This window comes from Falco cherrug, chromosome 16 (assembly GCF_023634085.1).
Source record: "Falco cherrug isolate bFalChe1 chromosome 16, bFalChe1.pri, whole genome shotgun sequence".
In the NCBI taxonomy this organism is placed as follows: Eukaryota; Metazoa; Chordata; class Aves; order Falconiformes; family Falconidae; genus Falco; species Falco cherrug.
In genome coordinates, this window is record NC_073712.1 from 2,015,255 (window position 1) to 2,034,644 (window position 19,390).

The 19,390-nt window shown below is 57.4% G+C and overlaps 1 protein-coding gene across 2 annotated transcripts in view; it reads left to right on the plus strand.

Annotated features, from left to right (window-relative positions):
* Positions 1 to 19,390, plus strand: part of KIF21B (kinesin family member 21B) — a 44,181-nt gene that overhangs the window by 18,643 nt on the left and 6,148 nt on the right. The window contains exons 4-34 of one of the 2 annotated variants that reach the window (XM_005447237.3): positions 799 to 948; positions 1,186 to 1,320; positions 1,694 to 1,861; positions 2,387 to 2,502; positions 3,113 to 3,308; positions 3,697 to 3,886; positions 3,998 to 4,061; positions 4,540 to 4,764; positions 5,072 to 5,153; positions 5,480 to 5,597; positions 5,902 to 6,093; positions 6,782 to 6,981; positions 7,148 to 7,255; positions 7,674 to 7,742; positions 8,148 to 8,377; positions 8,796 to 8,943; positions 9,033 to 9,227; positions 10,063 to 10,164; positions 10,302 to 10,467; positions 10,740 to 10,800; positions 11,122 to 11,179; positions 11,693 to 11,898; positions 12,381 to 12,455; positions 12,627 to 12,740; positions 13,405 to 13,443; positions 15,171 to 15,307; positions 15,610 to 15,790; positions 16,674 to 16,838; positions 17,370 to 17,487; positions 18,218 to 18,388; positions 18,872 to 19,071. In XM_005447237.3, coding sequence (XP_005447294.2) covers positions 799 to 948; positions 1,186 to 1,320; positions 1,694 to 1,861; positions 2,387 to 2,502; positions 3,113 to 3,308; positions 3,697 to 3,886; positions 3,998 to 4,061; positions 4,540 to 4,764; positions 5,072 to 5,153; positions 5,480 to 5,597; positions 5,902 to 6,093; positions 6,782 to 6,981; positions 7,148 to 7,255; positions 7,674 to 7,742; positions 8,148 to 8,377; positions 8,796 to 8,943; positions 9,033 to 9,227; positions 10,063 to 10,164; positions 10,302 to 10,467; positions 10,740 to 10,800; positions 11,122 to 11,179; positions 11,693 to 11,898; positions 12,381 to 12,455; positions 12,627 to 12,740; positions 13,405 to 13,443; positions 15,171 to 15,307; positions 15,610 to 15,790; positions 16,674 to 16,838; positions 17,370 to 17,487; positions 18,218 to 18,388; positions 18,872 to 19,071 — 4,379 coding nt within the window. The remainder of the gene's footprint in view (positions 1 to 798; positions 949 to 1,185; positions 1,321 to 1,693; positions 1,862 to 2,386; positions 2,503 to 3,112; positions 3,309 to 3,696; positions 3,887 to 3,997; positions 4,062 to 4,539; positions 4,765 to 5,071; positions 5,154 to 5,479; positions 5,598 to 5,901; positions 6,094 to 6,781; positions 6,982 to 7,147; positions 7,256 to 7,673; positions 7,743 to 8,147; positions 8,378 to 8,795; positions 8,944 to 9,032; positions 9,228 to 10,062; positions 10,165 to 10,301; positions 10,468 to 10,739; positions 10,801 to 11,121; positions 11,180 to 11,692; positions 11,899 to 12,380; positions 12,456 to 12,626; positions 12,741 to 13,404; positions 13,444 to 15,170; positions 15,308 to 15,609; positions 15,791 to 16,673; positions 16,839 to 17,369; positions 17,488 to 18,217; positions 18,389 to 18,871; positions 19,072 to 19,390) is intronic. The other variant, XM_027816726.2, reaches the window with a different exon arrangement.

Consider the following 19,390-nt stretch of genomic DNA (forward strand, 5'->3'; position numbering starts at 1 on the left):
GGTGTGTGGCACTGAGTGGTGGTGGCGAGGGGACAGATGGGCAGGGATGTCTTTCCACCCCAGGATGAGAGAGGGTGCTGTAGGGTCAAGATATCGATGGGGCATCCTCTGTTAGCTCTGAGTCCTCAGGGGTTTCACTGCTTGTCCAGCGCTCCCTGGTCCCTCTTGTCCCCTTTCCCTGGCAGAGGTGACCTTGGGGAGCTGTGGTGGTAGAGGAACTCCACTGGCTCCTGTGGCCAAGGGCTTCCTGGGTGAGCAGGGAAGGCTGAGGGATGCATAGCTCCCGAGCGTCCACTCAGGCTCTGGGGACAGGGCTCTGACTGTGTCCTGGTTTCCACACAGCTGCTTGTGTGGGCCAGGAACAGGACAGGGTAAGGCAGCTGGAACCACCCAGACTGCAGCTCAAAACTTCACCAGATGGACAAGCACATATATACATGCCTGTGCACATGCGTGCACACACACACCATTCCTTCTGGGCACCCTGACCTAGCTGGGTACCCATGCAGGCAGGTCAGAGCTTGCCACTGCATCGTCTCCTATCTGCATGCATGTGCTTGTGTGCCCTCTCCTACATTTGCATGCATGCCAGCTCTCATGGTCAGCTTTGCCTAAGCACACACATGTGCACATATGTGTGAACACACATGCACCCCCAGCTGTGCAGTTTGTCCTCCTGGCTCTCGGGACTGCAGCAGCAGGATGGCAGAGGTTAGCTCCTGTATGTCCCACTGTGGTGGAGTCCAGCAGCCTCCTGCTTACTACTGCTCACCCCACACACACTTCTGCCCCACTCAGCTCTACAATGAGGAGATCCTGGACCTGTTTGACAGTGCCCGTGATGCCGACACACGCCACCGCAAATCCAACATCAAAATTCATGAGGATGCCAGCGGGAGTATCTACACCACGGGGGTCACATCACGCCTCATCAGCTCTCAGAACGAGGTGGGTGCAGGATGGGGCAGGGATGGAGAAGAGATGGTAGCTGGGTGCCCACCAGCCGGGGATGTGGTGTGTGGGGACAGCCAGGTGATGGGGGAATCTCACTCAGGATGGGAGAGAGCAGCCCTGGGGTGATGCAGGGAGAGGTCAGTATGCCTGCTGGGCTGTGGCAGGGTGCTGTCCTGACTCCCTGGAAGGGTGCTTCAAGGTTTTGTTCTTCCCCGCCCCATGTCATTGTAGCTGATCCAGTGCCTAAAACAGGGGGCTCTTTCCCGCACCACCGCCAGCACCCAGATGAACGTGCAGAGCTCCCGATCCCATGCCATCTTCACCATTCACCTGTGCCAGATGAGAGTGTGCACCCGCCCGGAGCTGGTGAGATGTGCTTCTGTCTCGTGGCTGGGCTCTTCCTGGATCTGATATCCAGGCAATGTGTATGCATCCCTTTGGAATGGGGAGAGGGTTTGAAGTCTTTCAAAGAGTTTTGTCTTTCTTTCCAGTCATAGCCAGTGTTAGTATTTAAAGGGAGCTGAGGTCTGCCCTGGAGCAGCCCCATCTGTGGCAGGGGTGGTCTGGCCCAAGGGGCAGCTCGGAGCAAGCTGCTGTTGGGATCCTTTCCCCCATCCTTGATGTGCTGGATGCGGAGAGTGAATGCTCAGGTTTTTGCTGACATCTGAGTGTGGCCAAGGGAGCTCATGCCTGCTCTGAGTCTGTGGTGGTGACCCTCATCATGTGTGCCTGGCTGCAGGTGAACGGGGAGGTGACCAGCCTCCTGGATGGAGCCCAGCCCACCACCGAGTACGAGACCCTCACAGCCAAGTTTCACTTCGTAGACCTGGCTGGCTCAGAGAGGCTGAAGCGAACGGGTGCTACCGGCGAGAGAGCAAAGGAAGGCATCTCCATCAACTGTGGGCTGGTACAGTCCTGGGCACTGGTGTGCGAACGGAGGGGACAGGCAGGGCCTGCCTGAGGGAGCCTGCAACACCTTTGTGTCCTACTTGGAGCTGTTTGGGGCTGTTGGGGTTGCTTCTGTCTCTGCTGGGGTTTATGCTGCTTGGCCCTGTAGGCAGGAATATGCACAAACCAAAATGCCAGTGGTGAGGGCAGAGCTCTGCTGCTGAGGGCAGGACTGTGGGGAGGGGTACAGCTGGGCACAAGTGTGCAAGTCCCCAAAAGGTCGAGGTCTTCTAACTTGAACTTAAACAAAACTCCAGGGCTTGATGCTGCTCCTTAGTGCATGTGGGAGAGAGACACAACCCAGGGAGGTGGGGAGGGGGGGTGAATGCTGAGAGTGGCAAAGGAAGCCCCACGCCGCCACCTCTTGCACTCCAAACCTGTGCCGCAGCGCATGCCCCACACCTCATGTGCTCGCTACGTGACAACCGTATTCTCAGCAGGCGCTGAATTGGGGGCGGGGGGGGGCTTTCCTTTGTGTTGATAGCTGGCCTTGGGGAACGTCATTAGTGCCCTTGGAGACCAGAGCAAGAAAGTTATGCACGTGCCCTACCGTGACTCCAAGCTCACACGCCTGCTGCAGGATTCCCTTGGGGGCAACAGGTAAGGGTGTCGCAGGCCAAGGCTGAGCCCTGGGAGCGGTCTGCAGGGGCTGTCCCCCAACAAGTAGGGCCAAGGGTCTGTGGAGCCATGTAGGAGCTATTTCAGGACTCGGATGCTTTGTGGGTTGCCAGGTGGGGAGGGGGATGCCTCCTGGCAGGCAGTGCATGACTTTGCAAATGTAAAGACCTTGGGTCCTCATGAGTCCCAGGCACAATTAGCCAGCTTTGGCAGAGTTAGCTGGTGCAAAACACTCCAGAGCCCTTGCAGATCTTGGACTTGGCAGGTGGTGTTGCCCAGCATGGGATTGATTGCATTCCCTGCCTGCTTTGAGGGTACTTCTCCAAAGAGCCTGTTCTTCCCCAGCAATCCTGATATGTTTGGGCTGGCTGGTGGAGGTTGCTCGGTGCTGTGTGATGTTGCTCATGAGGTCTTACCAGTGTTCTGGCTCTGGGAGGGACTGAACCCAGTTTATACCTTGGTTATAAAATATAGAAGGGCCTAGGATGGGTGTCTGGGGACAGTAGCTAGTGCTGGGTCCCAGGTCTCCAGATGTTGGGTTGGCACAGGGTCAAAGAAACTGTCCTTTATCTCTGACCTTCCCCTCCCCAAGCGAAACCATCATGATTGCCTGCGTGAGCCCATCTGACCGGGACTTCATGGAAACCCTGAACACACTCAAGTATGCCAACCGGGCTCGCAACATCAAGAACAAAGTGGTGGTGAACCAGGACAAGACAAGTCAGCAGATCAGTGCCTTGCGGGCCGAGATCGCCCGCCTGCAGATGGAACTGATGGAGTACAAGGCGGTGAGTGGTCGAGCAAACCTGCAGAGAGGTAGGATGGCAGCAGGAGCAGAAAGCCGTGTTTGAACTGAGGTGGTTTTAGCAGGAAAGACCCTCCTGCCTATCATGCTGTGCCCCTATTGATAGGAGTAATTGCTAGGAGAGGTCAGGAGGCTTAAGAGACGGGCTCAGCTCCTGCCCTGCCACAGGCAGGACCTCGGGTGAGTCTCTTGGGGATGCTAAGGCAGGGAGAAGCCTTGAAGCATCTCTCACCGTCTGCCTGTTTAGCTCAGGCCTTCCTGGTCCTTAGATTTGTCTCTGCCCCTACTATAGTGGCTGGGGCTGCCCTCAGGAATGCAGTGGTGGACCCCCATGTCCCAACTTGCCCAGGACTCCCCTCCTGTCCCCACAGGGCAAGCGGGTCATCCAGGAGGATGGCTCAGAGGGCTACAGTGACCTTTTCCGTGAGAATGCCATGCTGCAGAAGGAGAACAGCACCCTGCGCATGCGAGTGAAGGCCATGCAGGAGGCCATCGATGCTATCAATAGCAGGGTCACCCACCTTATGAGCCAGGAGGCCAATCTGATGCTGGCCAAGGCAGGTGAGGCTGGGATAGTGTGTGGCATGGTGGGTCAGCCCAGCCAGCGTAGCTGGGATGGGTGTTGAGGTACAGCCCATGTCTTGCCTTGATTCACCTGTGCCTGTGCTCCAGGTGACGGTAATGAAGCCATTGGTACCCTCATCCAGAACTATATCCGGGAGATTGAAGAGCTGAGGTGAGCTGGGCATGGGGTCTGGTGAGTCACCTGGGTTCCCAGGCCAGCAGGTGCTGTGGTAGGATCTGAGCCCAGGTGTGGCTCACAGCTGTGTGCCTCCAGCATCACTGGGGTGAGTGGCAAGCCCTGATGGAGTAGCCGCTGACTACACTGCTGCTACACTGGGGTAGTAGGAGTCCCAGCCTTGGTGCTGGGCAGTACTTTGACTATTGTCATCCTTCATGTGGCCACTGGTGGAGGGGAAGATCCTGGCAGGAGTGCCTGGTGTCTCCCAGGGACTGCTGGCCCCACAAAGTGTGGTCTGTCCCAGTCTGTTGTGTGATCCTGGGATCCTGTCTTGCAGAATCCTGGCTTTCTAACCCAACATGAATGGGAATGGCTTTGTGGTGACTGTCTCTGGCTCACACCAGACAATATCCCCTCCTTCGGGGACAGTGGGATGTCCCCTCTTTGACCGCATCCTCTCTCCACTCCCTAGGACAAAGCTCCTGGAGAGTGAGTCCATGAATGAGTCTCTGCGTCGCAGCCTCTCGCGTGTCTCTGCCCGGCCCCCATACTCCATGGGCTCATCCCCAGCATCTGGCTTGGCTGGCCTGTGCAGCCCCACTGCTCCGGTGGAGACAGAGGCCTCTGATGTCCTCCAGCGGGCCAAGCAGGACCTGGAGCGCCTGAAAAAGAAAGAGAGAAGGCAACAGAGGAAAAGGTGAAGGCAGCTGCTGTGCAATGTTGGGAAGGGGGAGGCTTGTGTGTCAGTCCCTGTCTGTCCTTGTGGGGTCAGCTATTCTGCTTCCCCCATCCGTGCTAAAACCGGAGCACCGAGAGAGAGCCCAGACACGTGGGTTCCTCTCCCAGCACTGCCTTGTCCTTGGTCTCCTTTTCACCCACCGTACGAACCTGGAGGCTGTTTTCCTCAAAGGGTCCAAAAGTAGGAGGTGAGGGGGGCCCCAGCAGGACCTGTCCCCAGGCTCCCCCACACTGGGACTCACCAGCACCCCTCTGCTCTCCCCCAGCCCGGAGAAGGAAGCATTTAAGAAGCGTCAGAAACTGCAGCAGGACAACGGGGAGGAGACGGATGAGAATGAGGTGGAAGAGGTGAGCAGGCTTCATCCTCATACTGGGGAGGCGGGGGAGGGTTGGGTGTGGAGCACTGTCATCACCCCATGTGAGAAAGAGCCCAAGCCCAGCCTGGCCCTGCAAGCAGGCTGGAGGGGTCGTGGAGCCGAGAAGTCCAAGCTGGAGTAGGGAGAAGCTGGGTGCTCCCCAGTGTACGCTGGGAGTCCAGAAATGGTGCTGCAGCCACTGCGCATCTATTGTGGGGGCTGCAGCCCGTTGCTGTAGGGTGAGCTCAGGTTTGGAGGAGTGAAGAAGAGCTGCAGAAAGGCCATGCTGCAAGCTGAGGTTAGGCACTTATCTCTTAGGAGGAGGAGGAACAGGACGAGAGTGGCTGTGAGGAAGAAGATGGACATGAGGATGAAGATGAGGACTCGGGCAGTGAAGAGAGCCTGGTGGACTCAGATTCGGATGCAGAGGAGAAGGGTAAAGCGCAGAGCCACACGTGCAGCCCAGGGTATGGGGGTGCATTTGCTGGTGTCTCTGGGCACTGAGCTCTGGTTCTGGGAAGGGTGCGTCTGCTGGGACACCCTGGCCACATCTCCTCTGGGGAGGGCTTGGAAAAGCACCAGGGTTGCTGCAGGGAGTCTCCAATGCTCTTTGGGGTGCTGTTCCTCCCCAGCGACATGGATTCCCATTGGCTCCCTCTGCCCACAATTTGTGTTGTGGGGCTGTGGGAGCAATGCTCCTGCATCCCTCCCCAGCCTGACTGTCCCCTACTGGCCTCCAGCCGTGAATTTTCAGGCCGACCTGGCAGATCTGACTTGTGAGATAGAGATCAAGCAGAAGCTGATTGATGAGCTGGAGAACAGCCAGCGACGCCTGCAGACCCTCAAGCACCAGTATGAGGAGAAGCTGATCCTGCTGCAGAACAAGATTCGGGACACACAGCTGGAGCGGGACCGTGTGCTGCAGAACCTCAGTGAGAATCACCTTCCCTGTGGGATCTTACCCCTGCAGCATCAGGTCCCAGTCCCCAGACCTGCCCAGCTGACTCGGAGCCAAAGCATCTACCTTCTGCATGTAACGCTGGCTCTGGTTGAGTTTTGCCATCCCCTTGCCTCTGTGTGAGCTTCTGGGACCCCCGGGACCCTGCTTGTCTTGCCATAGAAGTGGGACTAGTCAGCTGAATTGCTCCCAGTCCTGCTGTGCTGGAGAGGTGGCTGGAAAGAATGACAAAAGAAGGCAAAGCTTTTTCCAGCCTTGAACACAACTTCATGTGGTGTGGGAACACTTGGGGAAACTGAGGTGCTGAGGGGCACATGAAGACCCCAAAGACCTAGCAGTGTAGCTGATCCCTACACAGCAGGGCAGGATCACCCGTGCACATGGCTGTAGGTCTAGATCTGCAGCTTCTTAGCCCAGCGACTGCTGTAACCCACTGTCTCCACCCTGCACTGAGCCCTAACCCATCTCTTCAGTGGATGCCTCCAGACAGGGACCCAGGCTGTGATAGGGCCAGAGCAGAGGGCTGAGGGTGGGGCCTGGTGGGATGGGGAGGGAGCAATGCCCAGTGCCTCCAGGCAAGGTGTGTAGGTACCAGAGGAGCCCAGGGAAGGGGGGGTGGGCAGCAGGCATGACCATCACCAGGCGCCTCCTTGCTCTCCCAGGCACCATGGAGTGTTACACGGAGGAAAAAGCCAACAAGATCAAAGCAGACTATGAGAAGCGGCTGAAGGAGATGAACCGGGACCTGCAGAAGCTCCAAGCAGCCCAAAAGGAGCATGCTCGCCTGCTCAAGAACCAGTCCCGCTATGAGCGGGAGCTGAGGAAGCTGCAGGCAGAGGTGGCCGAGATGAAGAAGGCAAAGGTACCTGGACATGCTAAGGCAGGGAGGGCATCCCCTGGTCAAGTCTGGCTCCCTGCTCAAAGTGATGTTTTCCACTGCTGGTGGCAAGTGCAGGACATCTGTCTGGTGGGTGGTGCCCTGGGACAGTTGGGTGTCTGCATTGACACACAGTACCTTCCCTTTCCAGGTTGCACTGATGAAGCAGATGCGGGAGGAGCAGCAGCGGAGGCGGCTGGCAGAGACGAAGAGGAATCGGGAGATAGCGCAGCTCAAGAAGGAGCAGCGCCGGCAGGAGGTGGGAGGCCAGCGCACCCATGTGCTGCTGGGCATCCCTGTGGGGGGGGGGAACTGGGCTGGAAGTTTGTCCTGCTTTGGCACTCTGGGGTGCCCATAAATATCAGTTGGTGAAACTCAGAGCCCTGCTGCACCTGTGGCCTTGCCAGGGGCTGTGCAACCCCAGCAGACCACACCCGGCTGAATCACTCCGAGAGGTTTCCCATAGCTCCCAGTGTGGTTGTGGGGGATGCTGTGAGCTCCCCACCGTGCTTGGGGGGCAATGTGCCATCAGGGCCAGCCTCGAGGCTGGAAATCTGCTTGCTATTAAAATCAAGAGTGAGACTGTTCATGCCAAAGTTTGGCGGTGGGAGCCCTGGGACTGTGGCCATCAGTGGGCTGTCTGGGCACGACCCCAGGGGTCTCTCCCTCTCGTGCAGTTTCAGATCCGGGCTCTGGAGTCTCAGAAGCGGCAGCAGGAAATAGTGCTGCGGAGGAAAACCCAGGAGGTGAGGTGTGGCGGGGGGCGGGGGGGGGGGGGGCGGGCGTTGCCTCCACATAGCCCCCATGGGGGTCCTGGCCCCAGTGCTTTGCTCAGACCCTGTCCTCCAGACAGTACCAGCTCTGGGAGCAAGTTTTCCAAAACTGTGAGGATTTTTATGGCTCAGTAACCAAGTGGGCGACAGTTGCAGGCAGCAGAGGAATTGCCCATCTCCTGGGGCAGTTGAGCCTGGCAGCAGGTGGTGGGCTATGAGGGAGAAGGGGGAAACCCATGAGGCACAAATGGACCTGGGGCTTGAGGTCTCCAGAGCTTGGTCCCATTCTGGACTTGGAGGTGACAGCAACAGGTTTGGGCCAGGGATGCCTGTCTGACACCCTCTTCTTCACCTCTCCTTTACCCCTCCTCTGGGCAGGTCTCAGCACTTCGCCGTCTTGCCAAGCCCATGTCAGACCGGGTCGCAGGCAGGACAAGCCAGAAGCCAGCCATGCTGGACTCGGGTGCGGAGGTCTCGGCCAGCACTACCTCCTCTGAGCCAGAGTCTGGCGCTCGCTCAGTCTCCAGCATCGTGCACCAGTGGAACAGGAAAATCAACAACTTCTTGGGAGACCCCTCGTCCTCCATGAATGGGGCTCGGCCTGCCAGGTCAGAGCGGGGGCTGTGTGGATGGGTGATGAGTCATCCCAGGACTTACATGTCTGCCTTTTGGCTGGTGGCGGAGGTGGAGGCCAGCTTCTTACTGTGCATTTGACCCACATTAAACCACTGACCCAGTGACAAGCTGATAGGCTGTGCTAGCAGTGTGTGACTGACTGTCACGTGGGCTTGAGCCCGGTGCTGGCCTTCCGCAAGTGTTAAAGGCCGCAGCACAAACACTGCTGGATGCATCTGTTGTCCCTCTCTTTGCTAAGGGGTGATGGAGAAGTTGGGCAATCAAGAAACAATGCAGATGCCTCCTCCACTCCTGGCCAGCCAGAGGCCAGGCATCCTTTTGGGACAAACACAGTCTGCCAGGCATGGTCCAGCTAGTTGCCCATGTTCCTCTTTTCCCCTCTGGCTGTAGGAAGAAGTTCCCCAAGAAGGGGACAAGCCAGACCTTCAGCAAAGCTGCCCGCCTCAAGTGGCAATCACTGGAACGGCGCATCTTCGACATTGTCATGCAGAGGATGACCATCGTCAACCTGGAGGCTGACATGGAGCGTCTCATCAAGGTGACCACAGCATTGGGGACAGAGAGGGTTGGGTGATGTGTGTGGGGTGGAGGGACAGGGAGTGCCAATCCCCGTATCTTCTCCCCCAGAAACGCGAAGAGCTGGCGCTGCTGCAGGAAGCATTGCTGGGCAAGAGGGCAAAACTGCAGGCAGAGAGCCCCAAGGAGCAGAAGGGGCTGCAGGAGCTGAACGAGGAGATCGAGGTGCTGGGGGCTAACATTGACTACATCAACGACAGCATTTCCGACTGCCAGGCCACCATCATGCAGATCGAGGAGACCAAGGTGGGCAGCTGGACTGGGCCCAGCTGGCAGGGAGAGAGAAGAAGAATCCCTGGGAGGTGAGGGTGTCCTTGGGCACAGCCAGGCTGGGCATCCCAGAGTCCTCCTCTGAGTCATGTCACATGCTTGGTGGGGCTGCACCCACACAATCACTTCTCATTAGGTGGTTAATTGTGGAGGAGAGTGCTGTCAGGTCCTTGCACGTCCATGGACAGGCTGCTAGTGTCCTATGCCTCACTGCCCTGGGATTATAGGGAAGCTGCAGCCCCTGTCCTGCCCATGGGGTTGGTCGTCACTTGTCCCCGTGGGAGCTTCATGTGCTGGAAGTGCCCTGGGGAGCACTGGCTTTTTTTACAGCAGAAACCCTGTAGGTTTTAATGTCTGGTTTTGATACTGGGCGTGCTGCAGAGGTGCTGTGCAGCTCCTGGCTCCCCTTTAGTGCCTGCAGCCTGGGCTGGAGGCTGTAAGCTGTCCCTGGCTTGTCCCCAGCTGTCACTTAGATTGGCAGGGAATGAAGGGCTGTTGTTAATTCACACTAGCCTTTGGGTTGGTGACCTGATCTGCTGTGGATTCGGGTGAGGCTGGTGTCTGCAGATTAGTGTCTAATTAAGTGCTAGCACCAGGATTTCTGTAACCATACAGAAGCCCTTCAGGTTGTGCTGGCCATCTCTGTGGCTGGACCTGCCCAGTAGCCACTTGGGCAGACTGAAGAGAGCAAGTATTGGGTGCTAGTAGGGCAATGGAGGTGCTGTGCTGACCACCAAGGCTGTTCTGCCCATCCCATGCCCGGCGGCACGGCTCCCCCACTGTATCCAACACCCATCCCTCCATATTTCAGGAGGAGCTGGACTCCACGGACACCTCGGTAGTAATCAGCTCTTGCTCCCTGGCCGAAGCCCGGCTCCTGTTGGACAACTTCCTGAAGGCCTCCATCGACAAGGTGCGGGGCCAAGCTGGGACCTAGATGCATGACAGGATTTCTTGCAGCTGGGGAGGGGAGCAGCATGCCAGGGTGGGGACCTGGTGGTGGGGATCTGAGGCCCCCGCCTGAGGCCCGGCATGGCTGTCCTTCCCCAGGGGCTGCAGGTGGCACAGAAGGAGGCCCAGATCCGCCTGCTGGAGGGGCGCCTGCGGCAGACAGACATGACTGGCTCCTCGCAGAACCACGCCATCCTGGATGCCCTGCGCGAGAAGGCTGAGTCGCACCCTGAGCTGCAGGCCCTGATCCACAATGTCCAGCAAGGTGGGACCCGGGGCAGGCACATCCTTGGGCCAGGCATGCTGCCTGTGGGGTGAGGTGTCCACCCCTGCCAGCCCCCCAAGAAGCACCTGGAGGTGCCATGTCTGGGACCAGCATGCCCAGGGCTGTGCCGGGGGTGATGCTGGGTGCTCCAGCAGGGATGAAGACCAGGTCCTCTGCCACAACTGCCTGGGCTGCCCCCTCCACTGCGCGGTTCTGATGGGCATGATGGGGTCCCCTCTGCACTGCTGATGGGATGTCTCCCTCCTTCACAGAGAACGGCTACACTAGCACAGACGAGGAGGTCTCAGAGTTTAGCATGGCTTCAGATGGGAGGTGAGCACCCAGCCCGACCCTGCCTGAGCTGGTGGTGGCTGGGGAGGCCAGGGGTGTGGGGCAGAATGTTTGGTGCCACCCATGGGACCTTGCAGGTGGACGTGGATGAACAAAGCCCCACCTCAGCCCTGTGGTGCCCAGTCGTTTGGGAGGGAAACAAAGATGCTTAGACATCAGCAGGGAGTGAAGACTAGGTCATCCCTTGGGGAAAGGGTGCTGGGAAGCAAGGGGTGACCCAAGGAGTCTGGTGGGCCAGTGGCAACTGGCTCTCTGAAAGGAGTTTGGGACTGAAGATCCATCTTTGCTCTCTTCTTCTTGCAGCGTCTCCCAGTCTTTCACCATGAAGGGCTCAGCAAGCCAGGATGACTTCAAATTCAAGGTTAGTTGGCTTTTCTGTGTAGCCCTGTCACAGGGAATGGGAGGAGGGATGGGGGGGCATGTTGTTCAGTGATGCTTCAAGCCTCTGCTTCTGTAGTCTTGACCCTTGGAGTGCCAGGCTTGGCGCAAGGCAGTGTGGCTGGTCTGTGGGTGGGGAGAACCAAGGCAGTGTGCCTTGCTCTAGGCAAGGGGGGACCAAGACCTCCTGGTGCTGTGATCCTCTGAAGCACCAAGAACTTGGGAAACACCCACCACATTAGACGATACTGTCCAGATGGTCCCTGTGCAGTGCTGCATCCACTGTGGGCAAAGGTGGAGGAAAGCGTCTGTTGCTTGCACAGGCTGTCACATTTGCTTAGAGTGTGGAGAGCCAGCACTGTGGTGGGCATCGAGCACAATATGGGGAGATGTCAGCCTCCTGTGGCCAGAGAGCATGAGTTCTTCCACCCACCAGCTCTCTGCTCCCGCTGTCCCCCTGGTGCTGCCTGTGCCTAAGCCCTCTGCCTTGCTCTAGGGAGAGCCCAAGCTCTCAGGGCAAATGAAGGCAGTGTCAGCTGAGTGTCTAGGACCCACGCTGGATGTCTCCACCAAGAACATCACCAAGTCCTTGGCATCCCTCATGGAGATCAAAGAAGATGGGATCAGCTTCTCCACCCGAGACCCCTATTACAAGGAGAAAGTGTCACGTACGATCAGCCTGCCCACACGAGGAAGCACCTTGTGAGCACGGGGTGATGGGTCTCTGGGCATTGGGAGGCTCATGGAAGCATGGGCCAGCAGGTGGGAAGCTGTGCCCTGGCTGTGGAGTTGCAGAGTGGTGAGGGTGACCCCAGTCCTGCCAGGCTTGTCTGCAGCAAGCAGTGGTGGATTTCTCCAGTGGGACTTGGATACATGTCTAGGAATATGTCGGTATTCTCTACAGACAGAGAAAAGGGTATTCCAGGAGGAGGGAAAGAAAGGTGTGTGTGCAAGGGTCCCTGACTCGCTGCTTTTGGGTTATCAGCCTTCTTGAAGGCTTCTTGGGTTGCCAAAAGCTTCCACACTCATGGGATGACTTGAGGCATTCTCTGATCTTGTGATTATGACTCCAGGGCAGCCCAACTTCTCTGCTTGCTCAGCTGGGGAAGGGCATGGGTGTTCAGCATGGAGGGATCCCAGCAGAGGGAGTAGACACCCACTGTGCTCTGTTTCACTTGCTTTAGTCCCAGGCAATCCCGTGGCTCAGACACTTCTCCTCTGACAAGGAGGAAATCCTATGACCGTGGGCAACCTGCCAGGTAAGCTTGGGAGCTGGAGAAGTGGTGACATGGGCAGGGAGAGGCTGGGTGGCCCAGACAGGTGGGGAGAGATGCTGGCTGGACCAGCTCTTGCTGGGCCCTGATGTGCCAGACAGCTGCCAAGGTGAGCAGTTCCCAAGTCACGTGTCCCTCTAATCCTTCCTGGCTCAGGCCTCCAGATGTTGGCTTCACCCCTCCCTCATCCCCACCCACCCGTCCACGCAACGATCGCAATGTCTTCTCTCGTCTCACCAGCAACCAGAGCCAGGGGTCTGCCTTGGATAAGTAAGTCCTGGTGGGTCGGGAGTGTCTGAGTGAGGGGGACCCACACCCATAACAGCAAATGGCACGTACCAGGTCCCGTGGTGGGGTGTAGGAACCTGGGTTGGCTCCCGCCAGCATGCTGCTACCATTTTGACTCCCTGCTCCTCTCCATGAGGGAGCAGATGCTGTGCAGGGGCCATGCTGGACCCTTGCCCTGTTCTGCCTGTTGTGTGTGCCCTCTGAGCTGGCCACTCACAGGAGCTCGCAGTCCTGGCCTCTGGCTAAGCCCTGCTTGGAGACAGGGCAGTGCCAGACTTGGACCACTGGAAAAGGCTATGGAGCAGGAGGGGGTGAGGTGGGATGGGGGCTCACAGGAAGGTGACAGACAAACGCTGCTCCAGCCTCCCCCTGCAGCAGGATGGGTAGCTGTCCTCAACTCAGAGCATTGCTTAGCAGCGCTGATATTCCCTGATGGAGACCTGCTGTCTGATCCTTACATACCCTCCCGCTTCTTTGCTCTCTCCCCTGGTTTTCCACATGTTTCTCTTTCTCCCTCTCTCCCATCCTCCTTCTCTCTGTCCTACACTGGCTTGGATGCAATAACAGTCCTCCATCTCTGACTCCTTTGCTGCCTCTTCTAGTCTGAGTTTTCTCTCCCATAATCCTGCTAATTTTCTGCCCCTAGGTCTGATGACAGCGATTCCTCTGTCTCGGAGGTGCTGAGGTATAGACAACTTTCTATTTATTATCCCTTCCTTTTCTGCTCTTCTGTCTGTCTCACAAGTCTGCTCTCCCTTGTCCCTGCATGCTCCACCTGCACCTTGCTGCTCTTCCCCACCTCCCAGCTTGTGTGTGCTGTCCCCTCTTGGCATGCCACCTCCAGTGTCTGATGCTGTCTCTTTGATTGTGAATTTGAGCTGTTCCTGCTCTGATTAGCCCTTGGAAATGTGGTTCTGGGCTCACCTATGGACACTGGCTTGTTTGGGGTGACAGCATGTTCTCCTCCATTTCTGATGGGTTCTTGTCAGCATGATACCACTGTGTCCTATCCTGTCCCAGCTCTCCAGCAGGACAGTGTGATGCTGGGGAAGGGGGCAGGCAACCCTGGGCACTCCCAGTGTGTCCTTCTTGCAAGCATCTTCCAGGAAAATATCTCCAGGTGCTCCCTACACCTGGTTGTGCTTCCCCAGTGCTGGGTTGTGGGTAGGTAGATCTCTTTGCCAAAGAAACCAAGTCAGGTTGTGGTGCAGAGCTCAGCCTTGGGGTTAAGGTCCTCCTGGGCTTGTCCCACTGCATCCTCCTGCCTACAGAGGTTTCCCAGCAGGAGGGCCACCTTTTCCCCATTCTTTAGGAACATCAGCCCTCCAGCACCCTCACATTGCCCATGCCCTGAGTTCCCACAGGCACCCAGTCACTGGGGAAGTGGCACCAGATGAGTATGTGCTGTGCAGTCAGGCAGCAATGCAAGGTCCATCAATAACTTCTCACCCTGGGGAGCCAGGAGTTCCATTCAGATTCAGTATCAGCTGGAGACCGGTAGAAACACTAGGGGTCAGGGGAGGGCTGTTCCTTTTGAGTTTGTACATGCAGCTGCTAACTGAGAAAGAAAGATCACATGCATGTGATTTCCAAACCCAAATTAATGAGCCTCATGACTAATGTAAACCTTATGTGGCCTCGGGGCTGCCCTTCTGCAGCCCTGTGCCTCGGTTTCTCTGCCTGTAAGAGGGGACTAGAGCAACGCAGGGCCCCACAGCCGCAGGGAGGCTGTGCTTTGGGATGCCAGCTGGGAAGGGCTGTTGGTGGCCATGCACACTAGGGTCCAGCAGCAGGTGCCCCTTGGAAGACGGTTTGGCAGGGACAGGTCCTCCTGCCCAGAGCCAGCAGTGGGTGCAGGGCTTCCACAGCCACTGCAACAGGAATGCTGGGTGCAAATGCCAGTGCTGTCCTTTGTTGCTCTTGTGGTCTTGGGTAAAAGAGCAAGGCCCTGTCTCCAAATGTCACCAGCCACAGGCTGACAGCCTCCAGGGAACTGGGGTGCTGGATATTGGTACCCTGAAATATTTATCTCAGCAGAGCTTCAGGCTGGAGAAGGTGCAGTTTGTCCCAGACTGACCTGGGGAACTGATGAGCTGGGTATCCTGGCTCCATGGGTCTCTGCTGGCCAGGCATGAGAGGTTCGGCAGGAGACCAGCAGTCACTGGCCAGCCCCCGCTTTCCCCATCTCTAGATTTGCTGGGACAGAGGTAGTAGGCAGGGGCTGCTCCTGGGGAGATTCCCGGGGTTTTCATTAAGACCTTGGCTCAGACATGCCAGGTTCAGATGGAGGGGCTCATTGCGCTGCCAGACTTGGGGTGAGACAGCTCTTGCTCTCCTGTGCTCCTGGGACTGTGTAGCGCGGTGCCTTTCCACACACACCCCACCATGCTTGTTCTTTCTTTCCCACCCAAGGGGCATCATTAACCCAGTGGGTGGCACCAAGAATGCCCGGACAGCCCCGCTACAGTGTGTCTCTGTGGCAGAAGGACACACCAAGCCTGTGCTCTGCCTGGATGCCACCGATGAGCTGCTTTTCACTGGGTCCAAAGGTGTGTAATGGACAGAGGATGGGGCAGTTGCTGGCCTGCAGATGCTATGGGAGCAGGTCAGCACAAGGGAGTGCATGAAGTGCCAGACACCATGGGGATGGTTCCTTCTGGGCCTCTTTCCTGTCCTTGGTGTTGAGCCTTGCCCTGCACTGCCCTGGTGCTGGGGCTGGCTGGCTCCTTTCCTCTGGTCCTGTGGGTAGGGGGAGGCAATGATCTGAAGGGATACTGCCCCCAAGTCCTTGCGGGGAGACACCCATCCCCCACGAAGTCTGACACTCCTGGGCATGTTCTTCCTCCCACAGACAGGAGCTGCAAAATGTGGAACCTGGTGACAGGCCAAGAAATTGCTTCCCTCAAGGGTCACCCAAACAACGTAGTTTCCATCAAGTACTGCAGCCACACGGGGCTGGTGTTCACTGTATCCACGTCGTACATCAAAGTGTGGGACATCCGGGACTCAGCCCGGTGCATCCGCACCCTCACGTACGTGACAGGCAGGAGCAGCTGTGGGGGACCCTGGGCATTCTGGGCATCTCTGGCTCTGCAGAAGCCAGTCCCAGGACCTCCTTGGGTTGAGGACAGGGCCAAATGCCAGCTGCTTTAGTGCCAGTTTGCAGTGCTGCATCCTTCGGGAACAGGGAGGCTGGGAGAGAGCTTGGGTTGAGGGGACCCGTGGGAACCTCCTGCAGCAAAGACTCAGGGTAAAGAGCTTTGAAGAAATTTGTGGCCACTTCTGGGGGTGGACAAGGCAGCCAGCAGCTCTGTAGAGGAGGCACAGGCCCTAACAGCATCATGGCAGAGTAAATCGCAGGCTCTCCAGTGGGAAACTCAGGTCTTTATGAGGAGTTTGAGGACCAGAAAGGAGCATGGGACAGGCTTTAGCTGTGGTCTGCTGGTCTGGAGCAGGACTCGAATGTTAGGAGAGTATGGCAGGCCAGGGTTTCCAGCTCACTCCAGCATAGAGTTCCTTTCTCTATCCAGCCTCAGCTCATATATCTTGGCCTGAAGGTGCTTCTCCCTTGATGCAGAGGCCAAATACCGCTGCTTCCCTGTGCTGACTGCCAGCACTAGCCAGTTCTTCCTGCAGGAAGCAAAGAGGAATGGGAGGGGAGAAGAGCAGCTCTCAAATGAAAAGCAGGGCAGGATGCTCCATGTCTCACACCTGGCATCCGTGGCTCCCTCTGCAAGCAGGGCACTGGCCTCAGGGTCAGAGGTGTTTTTGATCCCATTGTGGCCAGAGAGATGGTGATAACTTCAGGGCTTTTCTGGGACCCACCTGGAGCCAACAGCCCCATGCAGTTCCTCAGTGGGGACTTGGTGGCTCTGATCTCTGCTCATCTTCCACCCCGACCTCTCCCTCCCTTAGATCTTCTGGACAGGTGATCTCTGGGGATGCATGTGCTGGGACCACCACCCGCACTGTCACCAGTGTGCAGGGGGAGCACCAGATCAACCAGATTGCTCTCAACCCCACTGGCACCATGCTCTACGCTGCTACTGGTAACTCCGTCCGCATCTGGGAGCTAAGCAGGTGAGGGGGTAGCACTAGGGTGAGCACGACAGCTGACAGATGCCAAGTGGACACTGGCTGCTCAGAGGGGCCTGAAATTACTTCCTCCCCTTACCCCTGGGAAAGTGAAAGCCTTTTTAGCAGTGGAAGTTGCCTGGAATAAGGACTTTCAGGACCCATTCCTAAAGGACCCAAGGGGGTGATGAGCAGCAATGGAGCTACTTGGGGTGGGAGATTTGTCTGTGAGCTGGGCAGAGCTTAGGAGAAGGAGAAAGACTGTGGGATGAGGAGCAGTACCCCCCTGGTTTTGCCCTTGCCCCCCTCCCTGCCGGATGGGCACTGGGCTTCTGACCTGTTGCTGCAGCCTGAGCTCAGTAGGCAGAGGCTTCGAGACTGCCTTCCTCCCCGGCATCACTAGGAAGAGGGCCGTTCCAAAAGGGAACAACCCCTAATGTAGGGCTCCAGGGTTGTGGGTGTGCCTGCCTGGGAGAGCCCCTTGGAGGAACTTCAGCACCCAGGAAGGGGCTGGCTGATCCATGTTGTTGAACTCAGGTTGCAGCCCATCGGGAAGCTGAGTGGCCACATCGGGCCTGTGATGTGTCTCACGGTAAACCAGACGGCAAGCAACCATGACCTGGTGGTGACAGGCTCCAAAGATCACTATGTCAAGGTATTCTCCTTGGAGAGCAGAGCTCTGTGTCCCATAGGGAAGCCCAGATGTTGGCAACCCCTAAGGTCTCTCCTCTGCTCCTGAGACCTGAGCCCAGATTCTGTTTTCACCTCTGCATTAGAGGTTTTTGCATTATATCCTCACCCCAAATCTTGCCTTTTGCTTGGCCCACAGTACAAATGCACGTTTGGAGTAGATTTGCATTTCCGTCATCCCCTGGGCTCTGTTGCTGGTACTCGCATGTGACTGACCCAGATCAGCAGCTTGCACTGTTCTGCTCAGTTGTCCTCCCCAATACAGATGCTTGTTCACAGCTTCAGCAGAGCAGGAGCTTGCCTCTTCCTTTTAGGTTTTTGCTGGGTTTCAGCAGGTTGAATTGGAACGGGCACCAGGGGAGCTGAAGAGGGATGGTGAGATGATGCAGGAGGTGGGATCCCGCTCTTCTGACAGGTGCAAGCTGTTAGCTTGGCTCATGGAGGTGTGTGAAGGCTCACCATGAGTAAAATACAGCAGAATGGGGTCTTTCTCTGGTGGCAGACCTCCCCTGATGGTGGCAGGATGCCTGGAGAGACCTCGGCCCCAAAAAAGCCTCCAGTGGCCAATGCCCACTCCCCTTTCTTAGCATCACTCCGGGTGTGCTGAGCCTAGAGGGTGATGGCCAAGTTTCCAAATGAGGATCAACGCTGTTTCCAGTGCCATCTGGGGTCTTTCACCACTGTTTTTCTCTCAGGTGTTTGAGATTACTGAGGGCATGGTGGGCAATATTGGCCCCACTCACAACTTTGAGCCCCCTCACTACGATGGCATCGAGTGCCTGGCCATCCAGGGAGACATCCTCTTCAGCGGCTCCAGGGACAACGGCATAAAGAAGTGGGATCTGGAGCAGCAGGAGCTTACCCAGGTCTGGAGGAGAGCATAAAGCACAGGTCCTCGGGGTGACATGGGGCACAGGAGTATTGCTGCTGGAGAACTGGGGGGAACCTTTGTTTAGGGAACTGGTGCCAATGTCCAGCACTGAGCTAACCAGGGAGGGCACTCCCATTCCTGGGAATGTGGCAGTGCACGTGTGAGGTGGCTTTGTGCCCCCATAAGTCTGTGCTGTAGGGCTCAGCTCCCCCTGACCACACACAGCAGTTGCAGTGCTGTGTGTTTTGTTCACCTCTCAAGACAGGATTGTTGTCTCCTGCCTGGGGGAGAAATCAAGCCATGACTTTTTGGATCCATCCCCTTGACCTCCTAACTTTGAACCACTAGCCCCACGGTCCAGATGAGCCCTGGGGTGGCAGTAAGGATCTGAGCCTGCCAGGGTGGGTGCATAAGGCTGCTGATGGTGCTGCAGATGACGAGGTTGGTCATGATCTCTGCTCTGTGCCTGAACCTACAGCAAATCCCCAATGCCCACAAAGACTGGGTCTGTGCCCTGGCCTTCATCCCCGGCCGTCCCATGGTGCTGAGTGCTTGCCGAGGAGGCATGATCAAAGTTTGGAACGTGGACACCTTCACCCCAGTGGGGGAGATCAAAGGGCACGACAGCCCCATCAATGCTATCTGCACCAACTCAAAGCACATCTTCACCGCCTCCAGGTGAGCCCCAGGCTTTCTGCTCCCCAGAGCCCCTGGGAGGTGGGAGACCCCTGGGTTGAACTGTCACCCCAGGCCTGGGTGGGTTTGTGCTGAGTGGACAGGGAGCAGGGAGGGAGGGAAGGGGGGCGTCTCACAGCTTTCTAGTCCCTCCACTCCTTCATCTCATCTTGCCCACCTCAGCCTGCCCCATGACACGGCCTGCCCACTGCAGTGCCAAGAGTCATTCCCTCAGCCATCCCCTGCCCGTGCTCCAGTGACACCCTGGGTTATCGCCCACGCAGAGACCCCTCTCCCCCGGGGCTGGGCACCCTCTGCTGCT